We start from the raw sequence: 24,709 nt of genomic DNA, 5'->3' as shown, positions 1-24,709 counted from the left end.
TCCGCTCCACTACAGCCCCGTCGATGTTAATGGGGGCCTGTTCGGCCCACCTTTTCCTGTAGGCCACGATCAGCTCATTTGTCTTACTCACATTGAGGGAGAGGTTGTTGTCCTGGCACCACACTTCCAGTTCTCTGACCTCCTCCCTACAGGCTGTCTCATCGTTGTTGGTGATTGTTGTGTCATCAGCAAACTTAATGATGGTGTTGGAGTCGTGTTTGGCCACGCAGTCGTGGGTGAACAAGGAGTACAGGTGTGGACTAGGTGTGGACCCAGTTTTTAGGATCAGCGTGGCAGACGTGTTGTTGCCTACCCTTACCACCTGGGGGCGGCCACCAGGAAGTCCAGGATCCAGTTTCAGAGGGAGTTGTTTAGTCTGAAGATACTTAACTTAGTGGTTTCCAGGTGTTTGATGCCATTCCATTTTTTTCCATTGCAAACATTATTATGAGCCGTCCTCCCCTCAGCAGCCTCCTGTGCCCTATGTACTACGTGTGGAGATCTGAGAGGATTTGACAGGTGTACGCAATATGGTAGTAGCTCCACTTGCTCACTGATAAGCTAGGTGGAAGTTACACCACATGTCTTATACAGTACCTATCAAATCATCTTAGATGCAGTAGCCTCGTGAGCCTCCCTCATCTTGCTATTGTCGATAAGGCCGGGACCGATGTCCCCCGTTGGAATGGCTATCACTCTATAGACCAAAACATGCTAGGTGAAGCTGGTGTGTGAAGTGGTTCAAACTACAACTCTACCAAAGCACAAGACGAGAGAACGTGGAGGTCATTCCCATGCTGAAATGGTGAAGAAATCTACAAACTTAAAACCAATTATTCAGGCTGCAGCTGTTTAAATACTTTAGTCTGTTAAATGCATCCGATTTAAGAACATTTCTGAATGGTACTCTGAAGTATACATTATAACAACTACAACAGACTTTGATCTCTGGTGGACAAACCAGAGGCTTTCTGTCGTCTGACTATCCAGCAGACAGACTGGTGATCAGAGAGGGACAACAAAGGCATACATATGTAAATATGTAAACTGCAATTTATTTTCGAATGAGGGGCTGTTCATGTTAAAAGTATTAGCATGTCATAAGTGTAGTTATCAACTGTTTCCCGCTCTCGAACTGTCCCCACCCCCTTTCCTTTGTCTACCAAGCCATTATATCAGCCCACTAGGGACATTTCTATCATGTCAGTAACCAATGTATGACCTATGTGTGTGTGTGTGTTTATGTAATTCTGTGATTGATTAAGTTAGTTAGTAAATAAATAATTAAGCCAATTTGTATATCGCTGATTCGTGATCTATGTTAGGGTTCGTGCAGATATCCAAGGGTTTGCTACATTCAGAATATGCCTGATGAGGTCATAATTTTTTTATTTTACTAGGCAAGTCAGTTAAGAACAAATTCTTATTTTCAATGACGGCCTAGGAACAGTGGGTTAACTGCCTGTTCAGGGGCAGAACGACAGATTTGTACCTTGTCAGCTTGGGAGTTTGAACTTGCAACCTTGCGGTTACTAGTCCAACGCTCTAACCACTAGGCTACCCTGCCGAACATTATAACATAATACATTAATAAGTCAGTGAAAATATCTGAAGAGTTATATTCGTGAAATAAACACAACATTTTCTCGTGGTGCCCCGGCTTCCTAGTTAATTAAAGTTACATGATTAGTTTAATCACGTAATTAAATGACAGAGAATTATTGATTTGATAAATGAACAGTCTTCACATGTAATGATAGTCTTCACAACTGTCTTGGTGTGTTTGGACCATGATAGATTGTCCACAGATCAGGCTGGCTGGCGAGGCTAAGGGTGCAAGGTTTAGGCGTCAATTTGGGACACTGACAACGATTTCTCAGCACTCATACAGCTCCCCTTCTCTAGTCTATGCCTTCACTGTTTATTTACAAGTATGGATGCCTATTGTGGTGTAGTTACTAACTAACTACTACTACCAACATAACAACTGACTGAATCAATGGTATTGTTTCTCTTCTTCATGTATTCTAGGTCATTCCAAAGATGACAGCAGGCATTGCCACAGAGATTGACCACGTCTTGGGAAACCAACCCCACAGGAAGAAGGACTTCCAACAAGCACATTAAGATGGAGCCATTCTTCAGAACTGTGACTAATCTGGACCAGCTCTCATCAGTGGCACCTCCAGTCAGTGGCACCTCCAGTCATTGTGTGCCCAACCCTGTTTGTGTGTGTGTGTGTGTGTGTTCTACGCAGTTCCTCGTCCTGCCACACCCGAATAAAGATCAACCAGTAGTCAGTGTCGTTAACTGAGAGCTCTGCTTGACAAAGCATGCATGCCACACAGCTCATCCACTCCACTTCAGTGTAGCTCAAACCTGACGAACTAACCAGCCGTTATCAAGATAGACTAAGATCACCTGAATCAGTTGAGGCTGCTGAGGCGAGGACGGCTCATAGTAATGGCTGTAATAGACTGTAATGGATAGAATAGAATTGTATCAAACACATGAAAACCATGTTTTTGATACCATTCCATTTACTCCATTCCAGCCGTTATTATGAGCCGTTCTCCCCTCACCAGCCTCCACTGAATCTGATGTGCAAATCCCTTATGGTACACCCAGCTGTCCCGCATTCTGTGTAGAAGCCTTTGTAGGCTAAACGGGACATTCATGAGAACAAACTCTTGGACAGAGGACTGTGTTCCTGTCCTCAAAGTGATGGACATGGACAAATGATCTGTCCATGACGGTCAGTGCTGGCTGAGCCCCTCCTTTCCTACAACCTAAGTGCTTACCTAACCCTGCATTGTTGTAGTGATAATTAACTGTTTCGATACATGCTGACATCTTGTGGTTTTTAAACTTTTTTTCCCCCATTGTGATGTTAAAATACCAACAGGGTTGTGTTGGATTGAATATTTCAAAACGACATGTGTAATGACTGTTAACTGATTATATATATTTTTGTCAATGAATGCAGAAGAACACAGTATTATTATGATAGTACTTTCATAGTATCTCCCCATTTCTCTCTAACAATGCATACTCTTCTGCAAACAGCTATTGCAGGCATGTACATAGGTCTACCGTTGGTGTAAGCAGTATTACTGGATGCTATTTAGTGCCCTCGTTGCACATACCGATATATTTTCATTTTATCCAAGTTAAACTGATGTATATGATGTATATTCTACCCTTTGTCATTGCACCTGGGCTAAAACTGAATACAATGTCTGTTCAAATGTAAAATGGTATAATGAGATTATGTTAGAGGTTGAGAGTTCAGTAAAGACTCCTTAATTGATGTATTTGTTGTTGTTAATTTGTACATACTGTATATAAATAAATATCCAGTGTGAACGATTGTATTCTCTGTGCAGAAACACCTCATATCTAGAAGTATTGAAAATATGTAGTTTTAAAAAGTAAGGCATAGACCAGGTTCCAATACGAAGAAACAAACATTCGTAAGATGAATAGTCAGAATAGAATTGATGACGTCATTGGAAAACTGTCCCTCTAAAGTTGTGGATGTAGCCTACCAATTTCATTATGTAGCTTTTACCAGCAGAACGTGAAAACAAAAAGATTTCTAGATTCCTCTATTTGAAAACCAAGTACAGTGGCTTGCAAAAGTATTCACCCCCATTTGCATTTTCCCTATTTTGTTGCCTTACAATCTGGAATTAAAATGGATTTTTGGGGGGTTTGTATAATTTGATTTATACAACATGTCTACCACTTTGAAGATGCAAAATCATTTTTATAGTGAAACAAACAAAAAAAAAAAAAACAGAACTTGGGGGTGCAAAACTATTCACCCCCCCTAGCCACTGGGATTGTTGCCCACTTTTCAAGGCAAAACTGCTCCAGCTCCTTCAAGTTGGATGGGTTCCGCTGGTGTACAGCAATATTTAAGTCATACCACAGATTCTCAATTAGATTGAGGTCTGGGCTTTGACTAGGCCATTCCAAGACATTTAAATGTTTCCCCTTAAACCACAAGAGTGTTGCATTAGCAGTATGCTTTGGGCCACTTTCCTGCTGGAAGGTGAACCTCTGTCCCAGTCTCAAATCTCTGGAAGACTGAAACAGGTTTCCCTCAAGAATTTCCCTGTATTTAGCACTATCCATCATTCCTTCAATTCTGACCAGTTTCACAGTCCCTGCCAATGAAAAACATCCCCACAGCATGATGCTGCTGTAACGGATGTGAAATAGCTAGCTAGTTAGCGGTGGTGCGCGCTAAATAGCGTTTCAATCGGTGACGTCACTTGCTCTGAGACCTTGAAGTAATGGTTCCCCTTGCTCTGCAAGGGCTGTGGCTTTTGTGGAGCGATGGGTAACGATGCTTCGTGGGTGACTGTTGTTGATGTGTGCAGAGGGTCCCTGGTTCGCGCCCGGGTATGGGCGAGGGGACGGTGTAAAGTTATACAGTTACATTGATGCTGTTGACCCGGATCACTGGTTGCTGTGGAAAAGGAGGAGGTCAAAAGGGGGGTGAGTGTAACGGATGTGAAATAGCTAGCTAGTTAGCGGTGGTGCGCTCTCCTCCACTTGTGTCAATAGAAAACATTGGGTGGATTCCATTATGCGGAGCCGTAGGGCACTGGTCCGTGACCGGACTAAAGTGGTGAGGGAGGAACGCCCTTCTCAAATGGAACAGTAAGCTGCGCGGCTCTGTCATGTTATCCACAAGGCGGCATAGTGCATCGTCTGGAAACATACAACATCTCTTTTCTGTCAAATAAATGTTAGCATTTTCTAACTAGTTTTTATTGGGAAGTCAGATAAAGCATTTTCTAAAACGCAATCACATTTGCACGTGAAAACACAGAATCCTATTTGTTACTCCACGTGCTTATTTATGTAACTTTTGTTTTGAGCCGACTTCATCATGGGCTTTGAACGGGGCCCCTGGCTCACGACCCGGAGGCAGCCCGGTTCCAAAACAAATGCAACCTTCTTCTCCTGAGTACATACCTTCGTCTCATGAGTACATACCTTCATCTCCTGAGTACATACCTTCGTCTCCTGAGTACATACCTTCTTCTCCTGCGTACATACCTTCTTCTCCTGAGTACATACCTTCATCTACTGAGTACATACCTTCATCTCCTGAGTACAAACATTCTCCTGAGTATAAACCAAGTAAACTTACCTATAGGTATACTTGCTCTCTTGAGAACCTTGAGGATCTTGAAATGGAGTCGTCTGCAGTGGTGAGCTCTCTGAAGTTGAGCCAGACAAGGATGAAGTGGGTCTACTTGTGGTGAGAGGTGTAGTGGAGACTTCCAACGTTTTCCCTGAGAATCCTACGGAGATGAATTTGGACGGTAGGAATGACATGTTTGGAAAGAGTAGATTCCTACTTTTTGGCCGACCCATACGTTGTGTCAAGCTGGGTAAAGGACACACTTGGAATGGTTAAATCTATGAAAGTTTCGAGAAGTGGAATTATTTTGATTTTTGTGCATCCTCCACCCAGAGGAAGCGAGCGCGTTGCGTCACGCGTCTCGGGCCTCAACCTGTACCGTGCTTTGCTTTCCGGAGCAGGGCACTGCTCAAAGGGGTGATCAGTGGGGTAGTGTTGAATGTAGAGGTGGATCAAATGAAAAATAATATTCCTAGTGTTTGTGATGCCCGCCATTTGGTGAGATGTACACCCTGTGCCAATGCCGAGACTGAGAATACCCTGTCTGTCTTGTTGAGCTTTTACACAGAGTTTCTACCTGATATGGCCAGGTTAGGTTATATTTGCTATTCTGCGAGGGTCTATGTTCCAAACCCGTTACGGTGCTTTATGTGCCAAGGATTCAGACATGTTGCAGCAGTGTGTAGAAGGGAGATCCCACGATGTGAGAATTGTGCAGGAGGGCATATGTCAACTGTGGGGGCGCCCATGCAGCTGGGGATCCGAAGTGCCCTGTGAGAGAGACATGTTGAGATTGCCAGAGTTGGAGTGGGGAAAAAAGTGTCCTATGCTGAGGCAGTGAAGAAAAGATAAAAAAAGAACACAGAATGGGCATCAACACTGTCACATGACCCGAGTGGTTGGATGAGTGAGGTCAAATGACCTGACCTTGACCCAAGGGCGAGTGATTCGACTGGGAGCCCCTCAGTGAGTAGGCCTGAAGAGAGAGGTGCAAAGCAGATGAGTTTTAGTAAGGTTTGATTTCTTGCGTTTATAGCGATGGTGATCAATTGCACTGCACTGATGGAGTGGAAATCACAGAAGATAGATGTGATAGCAGATAAATATTTAGGTGTGAGAGATTTTTTGTGCAGAATGGCAACAGGAGGTTTTGAAAATAGGGGTTCCATCCTCCCAGGCCGATGGCTTGGTGTAGGATCAATTTGGGCCAAAGTAGTAATATGGAGGGGTGGGTTTTTGAGGATAGTGTATAAGTGCAGGCTTAGATGATGGTGCAATTTAGGATTTTCCCATTCCCCTTTTCCATTTTTGTTGACCAAAATGTGCAATTCGCACTCCGACCTGAGAAAGGCAGCAATATGCAACACAGCGTCTAGTCTGCCGGAAATTCACACGGAGAAGAAGAAAAAATAGCCTTCCCATCGACTCCTCCCATAAGCATCACTTATTGGATAATTGCCCTGAACGACTTTGAATAATAGTTCTCTGATTGGCTGTTCATACCTCGAGTGATTGAAAACCCGCGCTTTACAAACTTTTCTAGACTATCTAAAAAAAATAACAACACAAAATTGTGTATCTTTCCAAGATAATATTTAGCATTCAACTACTCACGAAGTCGTCACTAAACTCGATACAGTGGCGAGTAACTTTAGGAGTCGGCGGGTTTTTGTTTAAACTCTTCCTTAGCAACCAACTTCAATACAGCAAGGAAAAGTCAACACAGCTGTTAGCGAGCTAGTTTGCTAATACGCCCATTTCAGGTTTACAGATAAAAAGGTGAGTTTTGGCCAGGTAAAAGTGAATTGTCTAATTTGGTGTGAAGGTAATTCATACGCTTGCAACACATCTATCATTAATTTCTAAATTGTAATTATTTCGCCTCTATGGCCTATATTGCCTGCCTCCCTTTATATTACCTAATTTGCACACGCTGTATATAGACTTTTCTATTGTGTTATTGACTGTACGTTTGTTTACTCCATGTGTAACTCTGTTTCTGTCGCACTGCTATGCTTTATCTTGGCCAGGTCGCAGTTGTAAATGAGAACTTGTTCTCAACTGGCCTATCTGGTTAAATAAAGGTGAAGGGGGAAAACCCCGCTAGCTACCCTAACTAGGTGTTAGTAGTTAACGTTAGCCATCGGTTAGCTTGCTAGCTACCTGTGTAGAATGGGAATAGCGACCTCCGGTCCAGGGCGTGACTGGTGTTACTTACCAGAATAAAGCTGTTGCTCGAGTGCTGACAGACATTTCTCAGAATGCGCCGGGTGTCATTCGACGTTCCTCCAAAATACGAAATCGAGTAATACGAAATGTTCACTACGCGATGCATGTTAAGATAGCCTGGTGGTTAGTGTTGGGTCAGTAACCGAAAGGTTGCGAGATTGAATCCCCGAGCTGACAAGGTAAAAATCGTTATTTCTGCCCCTGAACAAGGCGGTTAACACTGTTCCCCGGTAGGCCGTCATTGTAAATAAGAATGTGTTCTTAAATGACTTGTCTGGTTAAAAATGAATAAATCAGAGCTAGTGAAGCCAGTCACTAGAACAGCGGAGTAGTGAGCGCGTACGACGCCCTGGACCAGAGCTAGGGTGGGGACAACAAAGGTTTACTGTACCAGAAACCCCATCTGTTACAGCTGAATAACGTACATCCTTTCCATAGACCAAAGCCCACAATGTCGCTGTGGACTGAGTCCCGTTGGACAGAGAATCAAGGCAACCCTCGTGCTAAAGGGGACACCGTTTCTGTTGTCAAGGATGACTCCTCGGACCTCCTGGAGGATGACTCATTTGTCCTAAACAAGTCCTATCCATGTGTCGGGAGGCCACTGTACAAGGGCCAGGCTCTAGAACGCTGGCGGTTTCCTGGATCCGTAGCAGGTGTGTGTCTGGATGCTTCCTGCAACTTCCTCCTCTACATGGGTGTATTCATTAGTCAGATTCCGTTGGTCTGTTGAAAAACGTTTTGCAACAGAAACCGTTAACTCTGAACTAAACTGGGAAGGACCTACCTGAATTTGCCAAATAAGCTTGATTTCATTGCTAAACGTTTTCTGTTTGTAGAACTTTTTGCAACGGAATCTGTCTAATGAATACGCCCTCAGGTGTTTCCCTCTAGCTCGTACTTGTGGAATAGGAGTTAACATGGGCCTGTCAAACACAATGGCTGTGATGTGTCTGGCAGTGCTTAGGTTTACCTACAGCTGAGATGGTAGTCTCTAGCCAGAACACAATTGAGAGGCTGTGGCATCACAACGCAGTGGGAACAGGCTTATACACTATCATTACTAGTTCATGTCAACCCGTTTGTTTTAGTTTGTCATCACTAGACCCTATACTGTACATCGTAACCCTTTCATTTCTCTAGGTGATTGTCAGAACTCCTGTAGCTCTGTGGCTATGAGAGACATTCAGATCCCCAGCCGGCATGGCTCAGGATCACACAGCCAGTCAGACTCGCTGTCCACTGTGTCAGAGTCAGACAGAACCCTGCTCAGCCTGCTGACCTGTGCAGGAAGCTTTGCGCTCTCAGGACCTCCAGTGGTCCACAACCCCAACAAGGCAGTCCTCACTGTAGACTGCAAGAGCACAAAGGTAGGGTCACGATATGACTGCAATTGGGCTATATATCAAATGCTCTCTTACAATGCAAATCACTTTGAAATCAGTTTAAAGGTATAAACTTGAAACTTAAAGGCTTAGGGCAGTCAAATGTGTTCCTGTATTGTATATACATTTTCATACTGTGAAAATGATAATGCCATTGTAGTGTAAGAAATGTTTGAATAGACTGCCTGACATTTCAGCTGGTTTTGGTGGGATGGTGTTTTGGCCTTCCTGGTGACATCACCAGGTGGTTAAATTTAGTTCAAACAAGAGCTCTAAACCCCTCTGCCAATCACAGCCAGTCTTCAGTTTTCCCCTCCCCACTCAGACCACTCTGACTGTCCTAGCCTTGCTTGAGAAATTTCTCTTTGCTAAGAAGCTGCTTTTTTAAATTTGATTTTTTTTACAAGTTATGTCTGTTTTATGGCTAAAGATATATCATTTGCACACGAGACAATTATTATTATTATTTGATTTTTTTATAGATATTGGCTGCAAATGTGAAGGCATGCACACTGTTTGAGTGCACCAGCAATGATCTGATTGGACAAAAGCTGGCCTGCTTCCTGAAGAAGACTAATCAGGTCCTGGAAGAAGCTTTAAGTGAGGGGTGTCTTCAGACAGATGGAAATGTAGCAGTGGTGTCTGGGAAAGTGGTAAGAATGATTTTGCAAATAAAGGCTCAATTGTTTTCCTTCTGCACAGCCCTCTGTTGCTTGTCAAATTATTATTCTGTCTTGCTTAAGAGTACAGACAATCTCACATCCTTAGATCACGGCATTGAGATGACTCCTGTTTTCTTCTCTGTAAAGTTGGATGCAGTGAGCCAGTGTGGTACTGAGGTCCCAGTGTCTGTATGGACCCAGAGACAGTCACAGGAAGGACAGCATTGTCTGGTCATGATGGAGCGTGTGGAGAGAATCTCAGCCCATGTCTCCTTCTCACAAGATGTAAGTTACACAGATTCCAAGATGTGGTTCAGAGTGGCAGCTGACATCCTGAGAAACTCAAGTCATTTCTAGGTCATATTCTGTAAGGGCACACAGCACATGTTCTGCAACATAAAAGTCCAGGTAGTCCCTGTCTGTGGTACAGTATGGTGCCTATAAATACAACCACAAGGCCTCTGTAGCCTAACTCGATGAGCGATTGCGTTTACTTCTAGGGGAGCATCCTGAGCTGTGACCTGGTCTTTGCCCATCTGCATGGTTACAGGCAGACTGAGGAGCTGACAGGGATGCCTATCAGAGAGATGATCCCCTCTCTACAGATCCCCCTCCACAGCCACGCTCTGCCCAAGGTCAGTCCACACACACACACCTGCCCCATAGAGAGCACTGGTTTAACCCTGAGGTAACATCTCCCTTCCCTCAGATGCTGAGGGTCCAGAGGGTGTCCAGTCGATGCAGGGGGGGCACCTCCCTCCTCCTCTGTATTAAACTCCAGGGGGCAGTGGTGTGTGGTAAACCCCAGCAGCTGAAGGATGGGTTGGGCTGCCCAGAACCCCAAAACACCCCTGGTGGACCTGAGGACCAGCAGGGTTCCCCTGTCTCCTCCCCAGTCTGCAGAGCACCACAGCCAGAAAATTGTGAAAATGGAAAGGAACTGTGTTCTGGTAGAACAGTGCTCTTCTCATTCTCAATTCTCTGAGAAATGTTACTATAGAATTGTTTGTATATAACTTAGGTAGTTTGTGCGCAAGAGATTTCTTGCACACAAAGAATCAGTATTTGACATCTAAAGATCTTGTCTGTATGCCTTGCCATCTGTCAGGAGTTAAAGAGAACAGCAGCCTCCTCTCCCCTGGTTCGGGGCTGGTCTATTCTGGGACAGTGTGGGTGTTCGCCCCTCTCAGCGGTCTCCTCACCCTCCACCCTGATGGCTCTATCAACAGCATCCACAACCACCTGTCCCTCAGTCTCCTGGGCTTTGGGAATGCGGAACTACAGGGGAAGGTATTAAACTAACTCTTCTCATACACTGGTTTAATGCAATGTATTTAGAAAGCCTTTTTACAAAAACATTTTTTTTTACATCAGCAAATGTCAGTGCTGTACAGAACCCCCCCCCCCTTAAGAAGTAAGGCCTGAGGGGCTGTGAATATACCATGGCTAAGGGCTGTTCTTATGCATAATGCATAACCTCAGAGGTGCCTTATTGGTTACAAATGTAATTGAAACAGTAAAAATACTTTGCCAAACCTGTGGTATACAGTCTGATATACCATTGGCTTTTAGCCAATCAGCCAAAGCTTTTCTAATATACCCAATATTCATCAGTATCATAATTATGAGCTCTGTGGCCTTCATTGTTATTGGCTGATGCAAACTAGACTCATTTTATGGTCCTAGATTCAACCAGCTGTAGAGGGTTCTGTAATGTCGCTCTAGTTTCTGCTCCAGGGTTGGGGGTCAATTCAGAAAGTAAACCACGTTCCAATTCCAGGTTTTCCTCATTGACGTGAATTGTAACTGTCTTTGTCTTGTGTCCTACAGGATGTCACGTTCCTGATTCCTGCTTTCTATGATTGGTTCTGTGGCTTGGAGAACGGTGCCATTAACCCACCCCAACAACCAGAAAGTGTGCTTCTACATACTGACTCATCACACCCCTCCAACACAGGTGACTCATCTGTAGTTCAGATTCTCTCCATCGTAGGGCAGTGTTCTTCTCCACCAGTTGTTGATGGCTGTTGTAGTGTATGCACGCTTTTGTTCATCCTAGCACTAACTGATTCAGCAAGTCAACTATTGATGAAAGACTTTGATTATCCCAATTTTGTACAGATGTGCTATCTTAACTTGACCACAGGAAAATGATCCTGCAGCAACAGGAAATGTGAATTATATCCACTTATAATTAATATACACTTTTTGTAGGGGTTGATACATTAAGTCTGACAATTACGTGGATTTAAAAAAAATATTTAAAAAAAATTTTTTTTTAAACATTCAAACTATTTGCATTTCCTGCTGTGCCGTTATAGTGCTCAAATTAGGATAGTATGTCTAAGTGCTGGTCTAGCACAAATGTCCCCAGAACCAGGTGTGAGGAACACTCCCTGTTGTCGAGCTGAACACTGTAGTGACGGGGACACGAGGCCTCTGGACCTCAAAACCAGTTCCAACATTTTCACTGCATAATCAGACTGATTTTAGCCCTGGGACACCAGGTGTGTCCAGTTATCAGGTAGAACAGAAAGCCAGCAGGCTCTGGTCCTTGTAGACCAGGTATTCCCAAACTGGGGTACGCACAATGCTGTCGGGGGGGGGGGGGGGGGGGGGGGGGGGTACGCCAAATAAAAATGTGATTTGCGTTTAAAAATGGTATCACATTTTGAAACAGTCCATTTTATAGTTTCCAACGGGGCTATATATATTTGGGTGAGGTTCTCACCTGAGTAGCCTCACTTCACTGCCAAAAATAAAAATTCAACCATCTATTCAGCAAAATAATAACAATGTCAAATACAAGTAGCCAAGTAATTAACATCCAATCACATTAACCGTTACCCTCTCGCGAGAATTCTACTAACGGTCCTTATGGCGGTGACGGTTGTTGCTGCTCATTCTCTTTGCTCAAATAGATAAATGGTTAAAGTAAGGACAGGTCTATAGAGTACTGCACCTACCAGAAGTATCGCACCTGTCGACGACAAGTTGCTCTGCTTCCACGAGCACATCCAATGTTAGCATCAGTAATTCTACATTTGTTAATAGCCCAGCTAGCATGGACGCTGACAGTTGTGAATCTGATGCAGCTGAAGAGCTACTGGCCCCTTACCCGGCAAAGCACCGAACAACAGAAAGGGACATTGGACCATCGACGAGGAGCAAATATAAGAACTACATTGACTTGGCATTCACTTATATTGGGAGTAGTGCCTTTCCTCAGCCACAGAGTACTTTTGTACTTCTGCACATAAACACAATCTCACAACTCGCTGAAACCATCACTCTTGCGCTTAGATTTAGAAACAAAATATGTCAATTTGAAAAATAAGCCAGTTTTTTTGGGGGGGGTTGTGAGAATTAAGACAACTTGACTAAGACATGTATAAAAGCCACAGATACCATTTAAGAAAGGGAAAGGCTGAACTATTCTGGCAATGCCTTCATCATACTGGTTCACGATGCATCCGTGACATGGCAGGACAATGTTTTGAAACAACTACTGCTTTGCATACAAGCTAGTGAATTGTGTTACAGCTGGATGAGTCAACAGGCGTGGCGGGCCTGGAATGTCTTAGGTTTATGGGGGATGAGTTCAGGAAGACATCCTCTTCTGGTAACCAGGACAACAGGAAAGGGTATTTAAGTACTGGACAGCTTTATGACATCAAATGGATGTTGGTGGTCGATGTGTTGGTATCTTTACTGATGACTCAAAAGTTGTGACCGGGAGACATAGTGGAGTGGTAACGTGCGTGCAATAAGTTGCTCCCGACCCCACTTGGGTCCACTGCAGCATCCACCGAGAGGCTCTTGCTGCCAAGGGAATGCCTAACGGCTTGAAAGACATTTTGGACACTACAGTGAAATGGTTAACTTTGTTACTGATATCTGAACAAGAGCCTCCTCAAAATTGCAACAAGCGGTTCTGTGAAAATGTAATCAGCAGCCACTACCAGATTTCTGGATTGGGTTGCGCTCAGTTTCCTGCCTTGGCAAATCACGCTGTTAAGACACTGATGCCCTTTGTAACCACATACCTATGTGAGAGTGGATTCTCAGCCCTCACTAGCATGAAAACTAAATACAGGCACAGACTGTGTGGGAAATTATTTAAGATAAGACTCTCTCCAAAACAACCCAACATTGCAGAGTTGTGTGCATCATTTTAAGCACACGGGTCTAATTAACCTGTGAGTTATTCACAAATTTCAACATTTTAAAGTGTTATTTAAGATGGCAAAATTATTTATTAGTGCCCTAGTCCTTTAAGAGATCAGTCACTTCCCACGAGCTGGGTTGTGACAAAGTCACACTCATTCTTAGGTTTAATAAATGTATCATATACTGTGGCAGGCTTACAATGATGGCAAAAACATTTGAGAGCGCTGGAGGTTGAATGTTTGAAGGGGTATGGGACTATAACGTTTGGGAACCACTGTTGCTGGGGAAGAGTTGAAAAACGCTGCTCTATTGGTTTAGCACCAGGGCAGGAAAAATTCTCTAATCCAACTGGTGCTTTCCACTCCATGAAACGACTCTATTGGATGACCGCCTGCTATGGGTGTTTGTCAGATTCCTTGTTTTTCCTTCATCTCCAGTAAACGAAGCATTTAACTCTGTTCCCCTTCCAGACCCGTGTGTATACTCTGGTCATCCTGTCCCTGCTGCTAGCACAGTCACCCATCCCATTCCCACATTCCCAATGGGAGGCCAACTTCAACAGGGTAAAGTTTGGCTCTCACTCATCACTGACGTGCATTTCTCAAGTGTTACTCATGAAATACATTTCTACATTGTCAGTGTGTTCTGCCTCCATGCATAATTTAAATGTGATCTTCCTGGTTTTCATTGCTTTGTTGATTCTTCATGTTCACTGGGTTTGTCATCTCAAATCATGGAGTATTTTCCCAGAATCCAAGTAATGCAGTCAAAAGGGAATAACAATCCTGAGTAAATAGCTTTGGGGGAGGAAAAATAAAATAAAATGTTTCTGGCTGTCTAGACCCCAGCTCTCTGGCTGGTGACATGGCCGTGGTGCAAAAGGCAGAACAGGGGAGAAACCTCTCCACTGGGAAGGGCAGGATCTTCACTGGCTCCAGTATCCGACTGGAGCAGCAGGGCAGCACTCCCTCCACCCTGGAGCCTCCGGAGGTTACCTCCACACCCACGATCAGGTACGTCACCTATGGACAAGTTCAGTCCTGAAATGAACATGTAGTGTGGGGGTGTCCTATCCCCTTTGGTTTTCATATTGGTTTTAATTTCCACCTTATGACACCTGACTTCCCACTTGAATGAATCAGACACAAACTTAAAGGCAATGATCAAAGTGAGCAGATGAGAGGCCCTGAGGTAGGCCAAGTTGCTAACCTAATAAAAATGTTGTGAATGTATATGAAGTGTTTAATGATTGTTCGGCCCCGTCCCATATCAACCACTCAGTTTTTCTGTAGGCTCTAGGTGCCTAACTAGGTTTCTCTCCACAGGGTTGATGACACTGCAGAACTGATGAAAGAAGCTGCACAGGTAGCCCTGTGTCCCAGCCAGTGTGACAGTGGCGACGACACCCACGACCTGCTACAGTCCTTTGCCCTGGTGGAGAGAGGCGAGGTACTCTGCCTGTCACTCACTCACCCTCCAACCTGTAGCCCAGGAGGGCAGCCCCTCAGTGGAGTGGGACCAGGTGTGAATTAGCTAACAAATTGTGATTTACATTTTTTTAAGACTTTGTCCAAATTCACTTCTAATTTTCCTCTGCGAATGGACTTTAATGTAGAAATGTGTTATTTGTATTACTTAAGGCACTCCAACCATGGATGAGTGCAGCCGAGCACGGCCCTGCCGCCCTACCCCATACCATGCCAAAGGCCCCCAGCAGCTGTGTGACCTGTCAGCCATGCAGGACTCCAGCTTCGAGGTGATCTCCCTGGGTAGCCGCTCCTCCTCAGGGTTCTGTGAGAAGTGGGCTGGGTGTCATGGGGGGTCCAGCCCGACGGCGGCCAGCTGCTACCTGGACCTGGACACCAATGGGGAGCTGGTGACCCGGGCCATGGCCGACCTGAACCTGAGTGGAGTTCTAGAGTTGCTTAGTGTTGGAGGTGACGATGACTTCTCCCATACCTCGGTTGATACCGCCGAGCTCCTGCGTACCCCTTCGCCGTACGTGGTCGAGTCCGACCAGGAAGAGGGACCCGGCTGTGTGGAGGTCCAGAACAGTCAATTGAAAGGACTGGCGGGGGAGGACGAACGTGACCAGTGGGCTGTGTTCTCTGTTCTCCACAACGTCCAAAGCCAGGACTCTAGACAGATGAATGGAGAGATGCAGTTGCTCTCGGATGCCCCTCCCAACACCTCCACCCCTAAGAAGCAGCAGGAGAATGAGTCTTCCATGACCCCACAGCACATCACAGAGGGGAGCTATGATGGAAGTGTTTACCACAGGGATGGAACAAGAATCGGTTGGTACCTCTTCCTAAGCTCTCACTTAGCTTTTATCTTTGAGAAGAGCTGAGCTTCCAGGTCTAGAGCATCTCCTAAAGATGGTGTGTGGTATCAGCTCTGTGGTACTCGATTACAAAGTTGGTTTTAGAACTACGAGGATGAATTATAGCATCTCTCTCTTTTCTCCAGAGGTGCAGTGTGAGATCCGTAGGGCTGAGCTTCATGGGGCTAGGTGTGTGTTCTGTCTGTGGCTGAGCAGGCCTGGACAGCAGGAGTCAATGTTGCATCATAGTGGCGTCTACAGCAACAGAGCTTCACTACAAAACTCATCCTCACTCAGTCTGGGAGAGGTCAGTATTCAGTCTGTAAAGTCCTGCTTAATCTGGAGAAAGTGTGTAATTATTTGGTTAATTTTGACAGGTTGACAGATTTTTGCTTTCCCCCTGGTCTGGTAATGAGAGTAATATTCTGCTGCCAATGTTTTCACACTGCTTTACTTCCACATTTTGTAACAAAGTCAGCTTAAAATGGATAGATTTTTATCTACACAATACTCTCGTCAAACTGGATGTGAAATAAAACGCCATCTTGATTAGATGGTATTCAATGCCCTGAGTCAACTAAGTTACACTCTCCTTTGACAGTGTTTACACGCTTTCTGGGTCAGTCCCATACCTGGATTGTACAATATTTGCACGGTCTTTTAAATTCTTCAACCTCTGTCAAGTTGTTGATCATTGCTAGACAGCCATTTTCAAGTCTTGCCATAGATTTTGAATCTGATTTTAAGTCAACTTTAACTAGGCCACTCAGGAACATGTAATGTCGTCTTGGTAAACTCCACCATATTTGGTTTTCTTTTTGTCCTGCTGAAAGGAATGTTTGTTGGAAAGGTTTTCCTCTGTTTTCTTTTATCATAAATTCCCTAGTCCTTGCCAGTGACAAGCATACTATAACATGATGCAGCCACCACCATGCTTGAAAATATGAAGTGGTACTCGGGATGTTGAATTTTCCCCAAACATACCACTTTGTTAGTACATGATGATGATCCCAATTTAACTTTAGTTAAGTGCAAACAAGATGCATGTTTTTGAATATTTTGTTTTCTTCCTGTACAGCCTTCCTCTTCACTCAGTCAATTAGGTCAGCATTGTGGAGTAACTACAATGTTCCACTGCCATTAAACTGTTTTAGTCACCATTGGCCTCATGCTGAAATCCCTAAGCGGTTCCTTCCTCTCTGGCAACGGAGTTAGGCAGGACGCCTGTATCTTTGTAGTGACTTGATACACCATCCAAAGTGTAATTAACTTCACCATGCTCAAAGGGATATTCAATGTCTTCAGTTTATTTTGACCCATATACCATTAGGAGCCCTTTGCCAGGCATTGGAAAACCTACCTGGATTCAACCAAATATTGGTTGAATCTGTTTGAAATTCACTGCTTGACTGAGGGACCTGACAGATAATTATGTGGAGTACAGGGATGAGGTAGTCATTCAAAAATCATTAACACTATTGCACACAGTGAGTCCATGTGATTTGTTCAGGAAATGTTTACTCCTGAACTTATTTTGCCATAACAAAGGGGTTGAATACTTATTGACATTTTAGCTCAATTTTTTGTTGTAAAATGTAGACTTTTCCACTTTGGCATTGTGTGTAAGTAGGCCAGTGACACAATGTCATGTTTTAAATGTGGGCTGTAACACGACAAAATAATGAAAGTCAAGGGTTATGTTTACTTTCTGAAGGCACTTTATTTGTATATTTTGACTCAGGCGATCTTGGAGGCCAGCCGTGGCGGTGCCGGTGAGGCGCTGCTCTCCACTTTGGACCTGGACCATTCCCGTGCATGCGATGGGCAGTTCTCAGAGCTGTACCAGCCGCTCCACGCCGTGGGGAAAGGGGCCTTCGGCTTCGTGTGGCAGGCTTGCAGGCGCTCTGACGGAGAGAAGGTGAGACTGACTGGGGACTCGTTACATTTTTACCAGTGAAGGTGAAGAACAACCACTCGCACACCTTACGAGTACCATAACGTGTCTTTATAGAGGAGAGTGTGTTTAAAAAAAATATATATATATATATATATATATACACACACACATTGTATATTTATTATATGACTCATAGCTTTGAATTCCAGGTAATTGTATGACCTCAATGTGGTATCTTCATGTTCACAAGGTTTCACTGCATCCAAACAGTTTTTGGAAAGGTAACTCATGGATTTCTGTATTCAAATAGTGTGATTGTCCCTCCTATGTTTGTAGGTGGTGGTGAAGTTTATCAGGAAAGGAAGGATAGTCAGTGAATGCTGGGTGGATGACCCCGTGCTGGGCCGCGTCAGCCAGGAGGTCGCCATACTCACCCGCCTGACACACCACAACATCGTCAAGGCAACAACCTTTTTTAGTTTGTTTGCGCCATGTTTTTAATGTGGTTCTCAGTGGTAACCCACATCTCCTCCATACAGAATAACAAACCTTCCCCACTAAACAGTTTAGAGGCTCTTTTCCTAACATTTATCTGTTTATTCTCTCTCATCTGTGTCGCAGGTCCTGGAGGTGTTTGAGAACGAGGGTTACTTCCAGATGGTGATGGAAAAGCATGGGGATGGTCTGGACCTGTTTGAGTTCATAGACAAACAGCCCCAGCTGGACGAGCCTCTGGCCAGCTACATCTTTAGACAGGTATGGGACAGGAAGAATGGGCTCTTTGCACCTGTGTGTAGAAAGGAAACTATGGGCAGAAAAAATGTGATGGGTATTGTGTGACATGTCACCATTTTCTGTCTCACCATCTCCTTCCCCCCCCCCCCTCTTCAGTTGGTGGCAGCAGTGGCGTATCTGAGGAACAAAGACATCCTCCACCGGGACATCAAGGATGAGAACATCATCATTAACACAGAGTTCCACATAAGACTCATAGACTTTGGCTCTGCTGTCCCGCTGGCTCCAGGGAAGCTGTTCTACACCTTCTGTGGCACGCTGGAGTACTGCTCCCCAGAGGTGCTGAAGGGCAACCCGTAAGTACACAGGGTTTGTTTCTGGATCAAGAAGGGTAGGTGATGGCGTCGCAGGGGCGTGACGGGAGTCGTGGCAATGGGGCGTGGCTGAATTTAAATAAGCTTTTTAGGGGCCCCCCATCTTGGCGGTGTAGAAATGTCTGAATTTAAGCCAATTTCCTGCAATTATACACTATTTTGGAATGTTATTAGGATTGCTGTTGCAAAAGCAGCATTGTGCCATGGTGCTGACATTTTGATGTTTTAAAGCTCATTTTCTATGCATTTTGCCATGGCTAATGCTGTGTTTTGCTGAAACGTAACACAATCAATATGGCTAAATTCATTGTTTTGGGAAATTTCAATTCTTGGCGGATAAGCATTTCTTTTGCTGACTTAATTTCCCCAAGATTTATATTTTTCCAACATGTGTTATCTTGTTTTAAGCATTTTATACAAGGTGTTTTTCCATTCCCCCCCCCCCCCCCCCCCCCCAAAAAAAAAAAAATAATAATAAAATGCAGAAAAATCCCTATAAACACACACTGCCACTAGTCATAAGTCCAACATGAGCTGAGGGGTTAGCATACACAACTGTTAGGACAAAACACTTTTTGCAACATGATTTTACAAAACTAGGAAATGCAGAATGAGTGCAATCCTGTACATGGTGGTCCTTTGTTGTTTACTGTGGGTTCCCTGTTTACTGTTGGTTCCTCCCCTGTGTTGCGTAGCTACGGCGGTCCAGAGCTGGAGCTGTGGTCTCTGGGGGTGCTGCTCTACACATTGCTGTTCGGTGAGAACCCTTTCTGTGACATGGAGGAGACCCTGCAGTCCAAACTCAAGCCCCCCTTCCCTGTCTCTCCAGGTAGGAAATCCAGTCAGAAACCGGTGTAATAATGGGTACCGGGTTACCAAGATTAAGATTTCCTGCCAACTCCTGTTTCCTGGGATAAATAACTGCTAGAAACCTAACTTGTTTCTATGAACAGCATGACATGTAATGGAACTGTTAAATTATACTCAACAAATATATAAATGGAACATGTAAAGTGTTTATTTCTTGAGTTGAAATATCCCAGAAACGGTCCATATTCACAAAAAATTGGCAGGCATAGGTTACGGACAACGAACACAATTTTATTGATTGCAATTTTAGTGACGAGATCCTGAGGCCCATTCTTGTGCAATTTAATCGCTACCATCACCTCGTGTTTTATCATGCTATGTATGTCGCAAGGATCTGCACAATTCCTGGAAGCTGAAAATGTCTCTGTTCTTCCATGGCCTGCATACTCACCAGACATGTCACCCATTGAGCATGTTTAGGATGCTCTGGTTCGCCTGTACGACAGCATGTTTCAGTTCCTACAATATCCTGCGACAACCATTGAGTAGTGGGATAACATTCCACGGGCCTCAACGCGTACAAGACAAAGGAGCTAGTCGTGGACTAGAGATAAAGGAAGGCCGAACACGCCCCCATTCACATCGACTGGGCTGTAGTGGAGCGTGTCCACGTCACCAACAAACTATCATGGTCCAAAGACAGTCGTGAAGAGGTCACAACACATTTTCCTTCTCTGGAGACTGAAGATTTGGCATGGGTCCTCAGATCGTCAGTTCTTTGGCTGCAATGTAAGAGCATCCTGACCGTTTGCATCACCGCCTGGTATGCCAAATGCTCAGCATCTGACCTTAAGGCACTACAGAGGGTAGTGTGTACGGCCCAGTACTTCACTGGGGCCAAACTTCCTGCCATCTAGGACCTCTACACTTCAGAGGAAGGCCCCCCAAAAAATCAGAATCCAGTCACCTCAGTCATACACTGTTCTCTCTGCTAACGCATGACAAGCGGTACTGGAACGCCAAGTCTAGGACAAAGGCTCCTTAACAACTTCTACCCCCAAGCCATAAGGCTGCTGAAAAGTTAATCAAATAGCCACCTGGACTATTTACGTTGACTCGCTGGTTATCTATGCGTAGTCACTTTATCCCTACCTACGTGAATAAATGACCTCAACTAACCTGTACCCCCTCACATTGACTTGATACCCCTGTATATAGCCTTGTTACTTTTTATTAATTTAAATATTTAACTAAATTTCTTGAACAGCATTAAGGGGTCGTAAGCATTTTGCAGCAAGCGCTACACCTGTTGTATTTGGTGCATGTGACAAATGATATTTGATAAACTGTGTCGGAGATTGTTGCGCTGCATGAGACAAATGGTCACCCCAGATACTGACTGGTTTTCTGATCCACGCATCTACTTTTTCTTTTATCCTTGACCAACAGATTCAGATCTGTATTCCCAGTCATGTGAATTCCATAGATTAGGGCCTAATGAATTTATCTAAATGGACTTTCCTTATATGAACTTACTTAGTAAAATTGTAAACTTGCATCTTGGCAAAAGAAATGTCAACTGTGGTTATTTTTAGCAAATGTAACATGTAAATATTTGTATGAACATAAGATTCAACAACTGACAAACTGAACAAGTTCCATAGACATGTCACTAACCAAAATGGAATTATGTGTCCCTGAACAAAGGGGGGTCAGAAGTAAGTCCGTATCTGGTGTGGCCACCAGCTGCATTAAGTACTGCAATGCATCTACTCATGGACTGCACCCGATTTGCCAGTTCTTGCTGTGAGATGTTACCCCACTCTTCCCCCAAGGCACCTGCAAGTTCCCAGACATTTCTGCGGGAATGGCCCTCACCCTCCGATCCAACAGTCCCAGACGTGCTCAATTGGTATGCGATCCGGGCATGGCAGAACACTGACATTCCTGTCTTGCAGGAAATCATGCACAGAACGAGCAGTATGGCTGGTGGCATTGTCAGGATGAGCCTGCAGGAAGGGTACCACATGAGGGAGGAGGATGTCTTCCCTGTAAAGCACAGTGTTGAGATTGCCTGCAATGATGACAAGCACAGTAAGATGATGCTTTGACACAACCCCCCCCCAGACCATGACGCACCCTCCACCTCCAAATCGATCCTGCTCCAGAATACAGGCCTCTGTGTAATGCTCATTCCTTTGACTATAAACGTGAATCCGACCGTCATCCCCAGTGAGACAAAACATTGACTCGTCAGTGAAGAGCACACCAAGCCAGTCCTGTCTGGGCCAGTGACTGTGGGTTTATGCCCATAGGCGACGCTGTTGCCGGTGATGTCTGAGGACATCATAACAGGCCTACAAGCCCTCAGTCCAGCCTCTGTCTATTGCGGACAGTCTGAGCATTGGAGGGTTTGTGCGTTCCTGGTGTTACTCAGGCAGTTGCCATCCTGTACCTGTCCGGCAGGTGTGATGTACCGATCCTGTGCAGGTGTTACACGTGGTCTGGACAATCAGCTGTTCGTCCTGTCTCCCTATAGCGCCGTCTTAGATGTCTCACAGTACGGACATTGCAATTTATTGCCCTGGCCACATCTGCAGTCCTCATGCCTCCTTGCAGCCTGCCTACGGCATGTTCACGCAGATGAGCAGGGACCCTGGGCATCTTTCTTTTGGTGTTTTTTCAGTAGGTAGAAAGGCCTCCTTTAGTGTCCTAAGTTTTCATATCAGTGACCTTAATTGCCTACCGTCTGTAAGCTGTTAGTGTCTTAACGACCGTTCCACAGGTGCATGTTCATTAATTGTTTATGGTTCATTGAACGAGCATGGGAAACGGTGTTAAAACCCTTTACAATGAAGATCTGAAGTTATTTGGCTTTTTATGAATTCTTTGAAATATATATATTTTTTTTTGCTTAGTTTAAATCTGTATTGTCAGCATGTGCAATCATCCTAATTTGTTTCTAATTTACACCGCTATCTGGCTTTTTTCACCTGCGGTTGGTTGCTTTTAAATCCGTGTGCACTCGCTCTCTGCCATCCTCTAGCATCAATTCCATTCACGTTGCCTCAAATGGCTAATCCTGATCAAGATGGATATACAGCATGTACAAAACAGTAACATCCTAATATTGCGTTGCACGCCCCTTTTTCCCCCCTCAGAACAGCCATGTATATTAAACGGTCATTCATTAGTTAAATATACGTTTTCTAACGGTCTTACACTCTGCTCTGGCCTCTTTATATAGCTCTCGTGTAGTTCCAGGTAAAGCTACTACAATAGCTTAATTGGGAGGTTTTATTTTGTGTTTTTAGCATTTTCTTGAGCTGAGGGATTCTCAATGTTAAATGCAGCAACAACAAAACTCTGCCTTTTTGAAGCGTGACCATTCAATGGTAAGCTAATTATTCAAGTACGTCATTAGAATGGGGACAACTAAACTTTCATTTAACTGGGGAAGGAATGAAGTAATATGCAGGTTACCCAGGAGTTATTTTTATTAGTAAAATTGACCAACAGCCTATTTTTTTCCCTTTTTTTTTTTTATTCTCCACAACCATGCACCTAAACATTGCTGTGACTGGTGTCTGACCTTTTCCTGTGCTCCCCCAGACCTGTATGCTATGCTGTCAGGAATGCTGCAGCCTGACCCCCAACAGAGAATGACCCTGGAGCAGCTCCTGCTGCAGCCCTGGATTTGCCAGCCCATCTGCCTGGCTGACTACAGCTGGGAGGAAGTGTTCCCTTACGGCAAGAGCCACGGTCAGTAGAGGCGACGAGTCCCTCTTATCACCCAATAGCTAAGCAAACGACAGCCACTTTAGTCTGTAGGGTACAGTGTCTATATTAGGACATCTGATTTTCACCCATAGTCACTTTCCTCTTGTCTTCACAGCTCCCCCACAGTACCACGAGTCTGTTCCTGGAGACTTTCTAGGCCAGGGCTTGTACCCGGACACTAGAGATGATTCTTCACTTCCTTCTGATGATGACGATGAGAGGTCCATGGCCGCCATGACAACTGAGCTCATGAAGTACCTCTCTGATGAATGAGTTAACTTCAGTGGTGCATTTTAATCTTCTGACTTCCTCTCTCCTGGAGCTCCTTCCCTTCATATACACTGCACTGATCTGTAAACCTGTCCACGTTCTCTATCCTATGGGAAGGAGACAAGGGGTGGGAGAACCATTTTAGACTCGAGATGCACCCCAGGTCCCGTCATCGTATATCAGGACCTGGACTGACTGAAGAGACTCTAAATAGCAAGTGTGCTTTTACTACCAGAATAAATACATATATAATTTTTAGAATGTGGATTGGGGGGGAGATGTATCCTTAAAGTTATGTATATGAATACAACCAAAGAGGTATGTTCAGCTCATTATTTTGCTGTACAACACCTACGGGTGCCTTTATTTGCTGTAGTGTATTTATTAGAGGGACTGTGGTATATTGGGTAATGAATGTAGCGTAGCTGCCAAAGCCTTATAATGGGTCATAAACTGAAGACTAGTTTCACTTCAAAATATAAAATGCACTGATGCCTCGAGCAGAGGGTTGACTGATTCAGGTGCCACTACTCGCCAACGAGCCAGATGATTCACTTTGCTTTTATCTGTTGTCTGATTTATATTAAACAATTATGTTAAAGAACTAGTGGTGTTAACTGCTTATTTATGCTTGTTGTTAGTGCAAAATTGTAAGTCTTTCATAGTAGTTGAATATTTAATTCACATGCTTTTATCAGTTTGACTGTTTCCCGTTTCAACATTGCAAATAAAATATACAAATATTTAAGCTAGAATCCTCGTTTACTATTTTTATTTTTTTTGTGGTGGTGGCTGGGGTCGTCATATACACCGCCCCTATATTTATTTGGACCGTGAAGCTAAAACTAATGTCTCTATTGCAGCATTTTTGATATGTGAATGTTTTGAGGTAACTGTAAATGCCTTTTTTTGG

At 44.3% G+C, this 24,709-nt stretch overlaps 2 protein-coding genes across 3 annotated transcripts in view; both read left to right on the top strand.

Moving 5' to 3' along the window:
* Positions 1 to 3,366, top strand: part of kcnab1b (potassium voltage-gated channel subfamily A regulatory beta subunit 1b) — a 67,256-nt gene extending 63,890 nt beyond the window's left edge. The window contains exon 14 of the mRNA XM_031810659.1: positions 2,032 to 3,366. Within this exon, the coding sequence (XP_031666519.1) occupies positions 2,032 to 2,127 (96 nt within the window). The 3' untranslated portion in view covers positions 2,128 to 3,366. The remainder of the gene's footprint in view (positions 1 to 2,031) is intronic.
* Positions 3,367 to 6,661: 3,295 nt separating this feature from the next.
* On the top strand, positions 6,662 to 24,400 carry pask (PAS domain containing serine/threonine kinase). Of its 2 annotated transcripts, none has more exons than XM_031810521.1 (21): positions 6,662 to 6,940; positions 7,829 to 8,046; positions 8,534 to 8,760; positions 9,258 to 9,428; positions 9,585 to 9,722; positions 9,938 to 10,072; positions 10,147 to 10,369; positions 10,546 to 10,727; positions 11,268 to 11,394; positions 14,078 to 14,170; positions 14,449 to 14,620; positions 14,933 to 15,129; positions 15,248 to 15,904; positions 16,077 to 16,237; positions 17,672 to 17,848; positions 18,164 to 18,289; positions 18,449 to 18,583; positions 18,719 to 18,918; positions 19,632 to 19,765; positions 23,359 to 23,508; positions 23,642 to 24,400. In XM_031810521.1, the coding sequence occupies exons 2-21, from the start codon at positions 7,842 to 7,844 to the stop codon at positions 23,797 to 23,799; spliced, it is 3,768 nt and encodes a 1,255-aa protein (XP_031666381.1). In that variant the 5' UTR covers positions 6,662 to 6,940; positions 7,829 to 7,841; the 3' UTR covers positions 23,800 to 24,400. The 2 variants fall into 2 exon arrangements, with proteins under 2 accessions (XP_031666381.1, XP_020328038.1); XM_020472449.2 differs by having other exon boundaries at positions 10,147 to 10,387.
* Positions 24,401 to 24,709: the final 309 nt, after the last annotated feature.

This window comes from Oncorhynchus kisutch, linkage group LG30 (assembly GCF_002021735.2).
Source record: "Oncorhynchus kisutch isolate 150728-3 linkage group LG30, Okis_V2, whole genome shotgun sequence".
In the NCBI taxonomy this organism is placed as follows: domain Eukaryota; kingdom Metazoa; phylum Chordata; class Actinopteri; order Salmoniformes; family Salmonidae; genus Oncorhynchus; species Oncorhynchus kisutch.
Note: the sequence above shows the minus strand (reverse complement) of the source record. Positions and strands in the feature narration are given on the sequence as shown.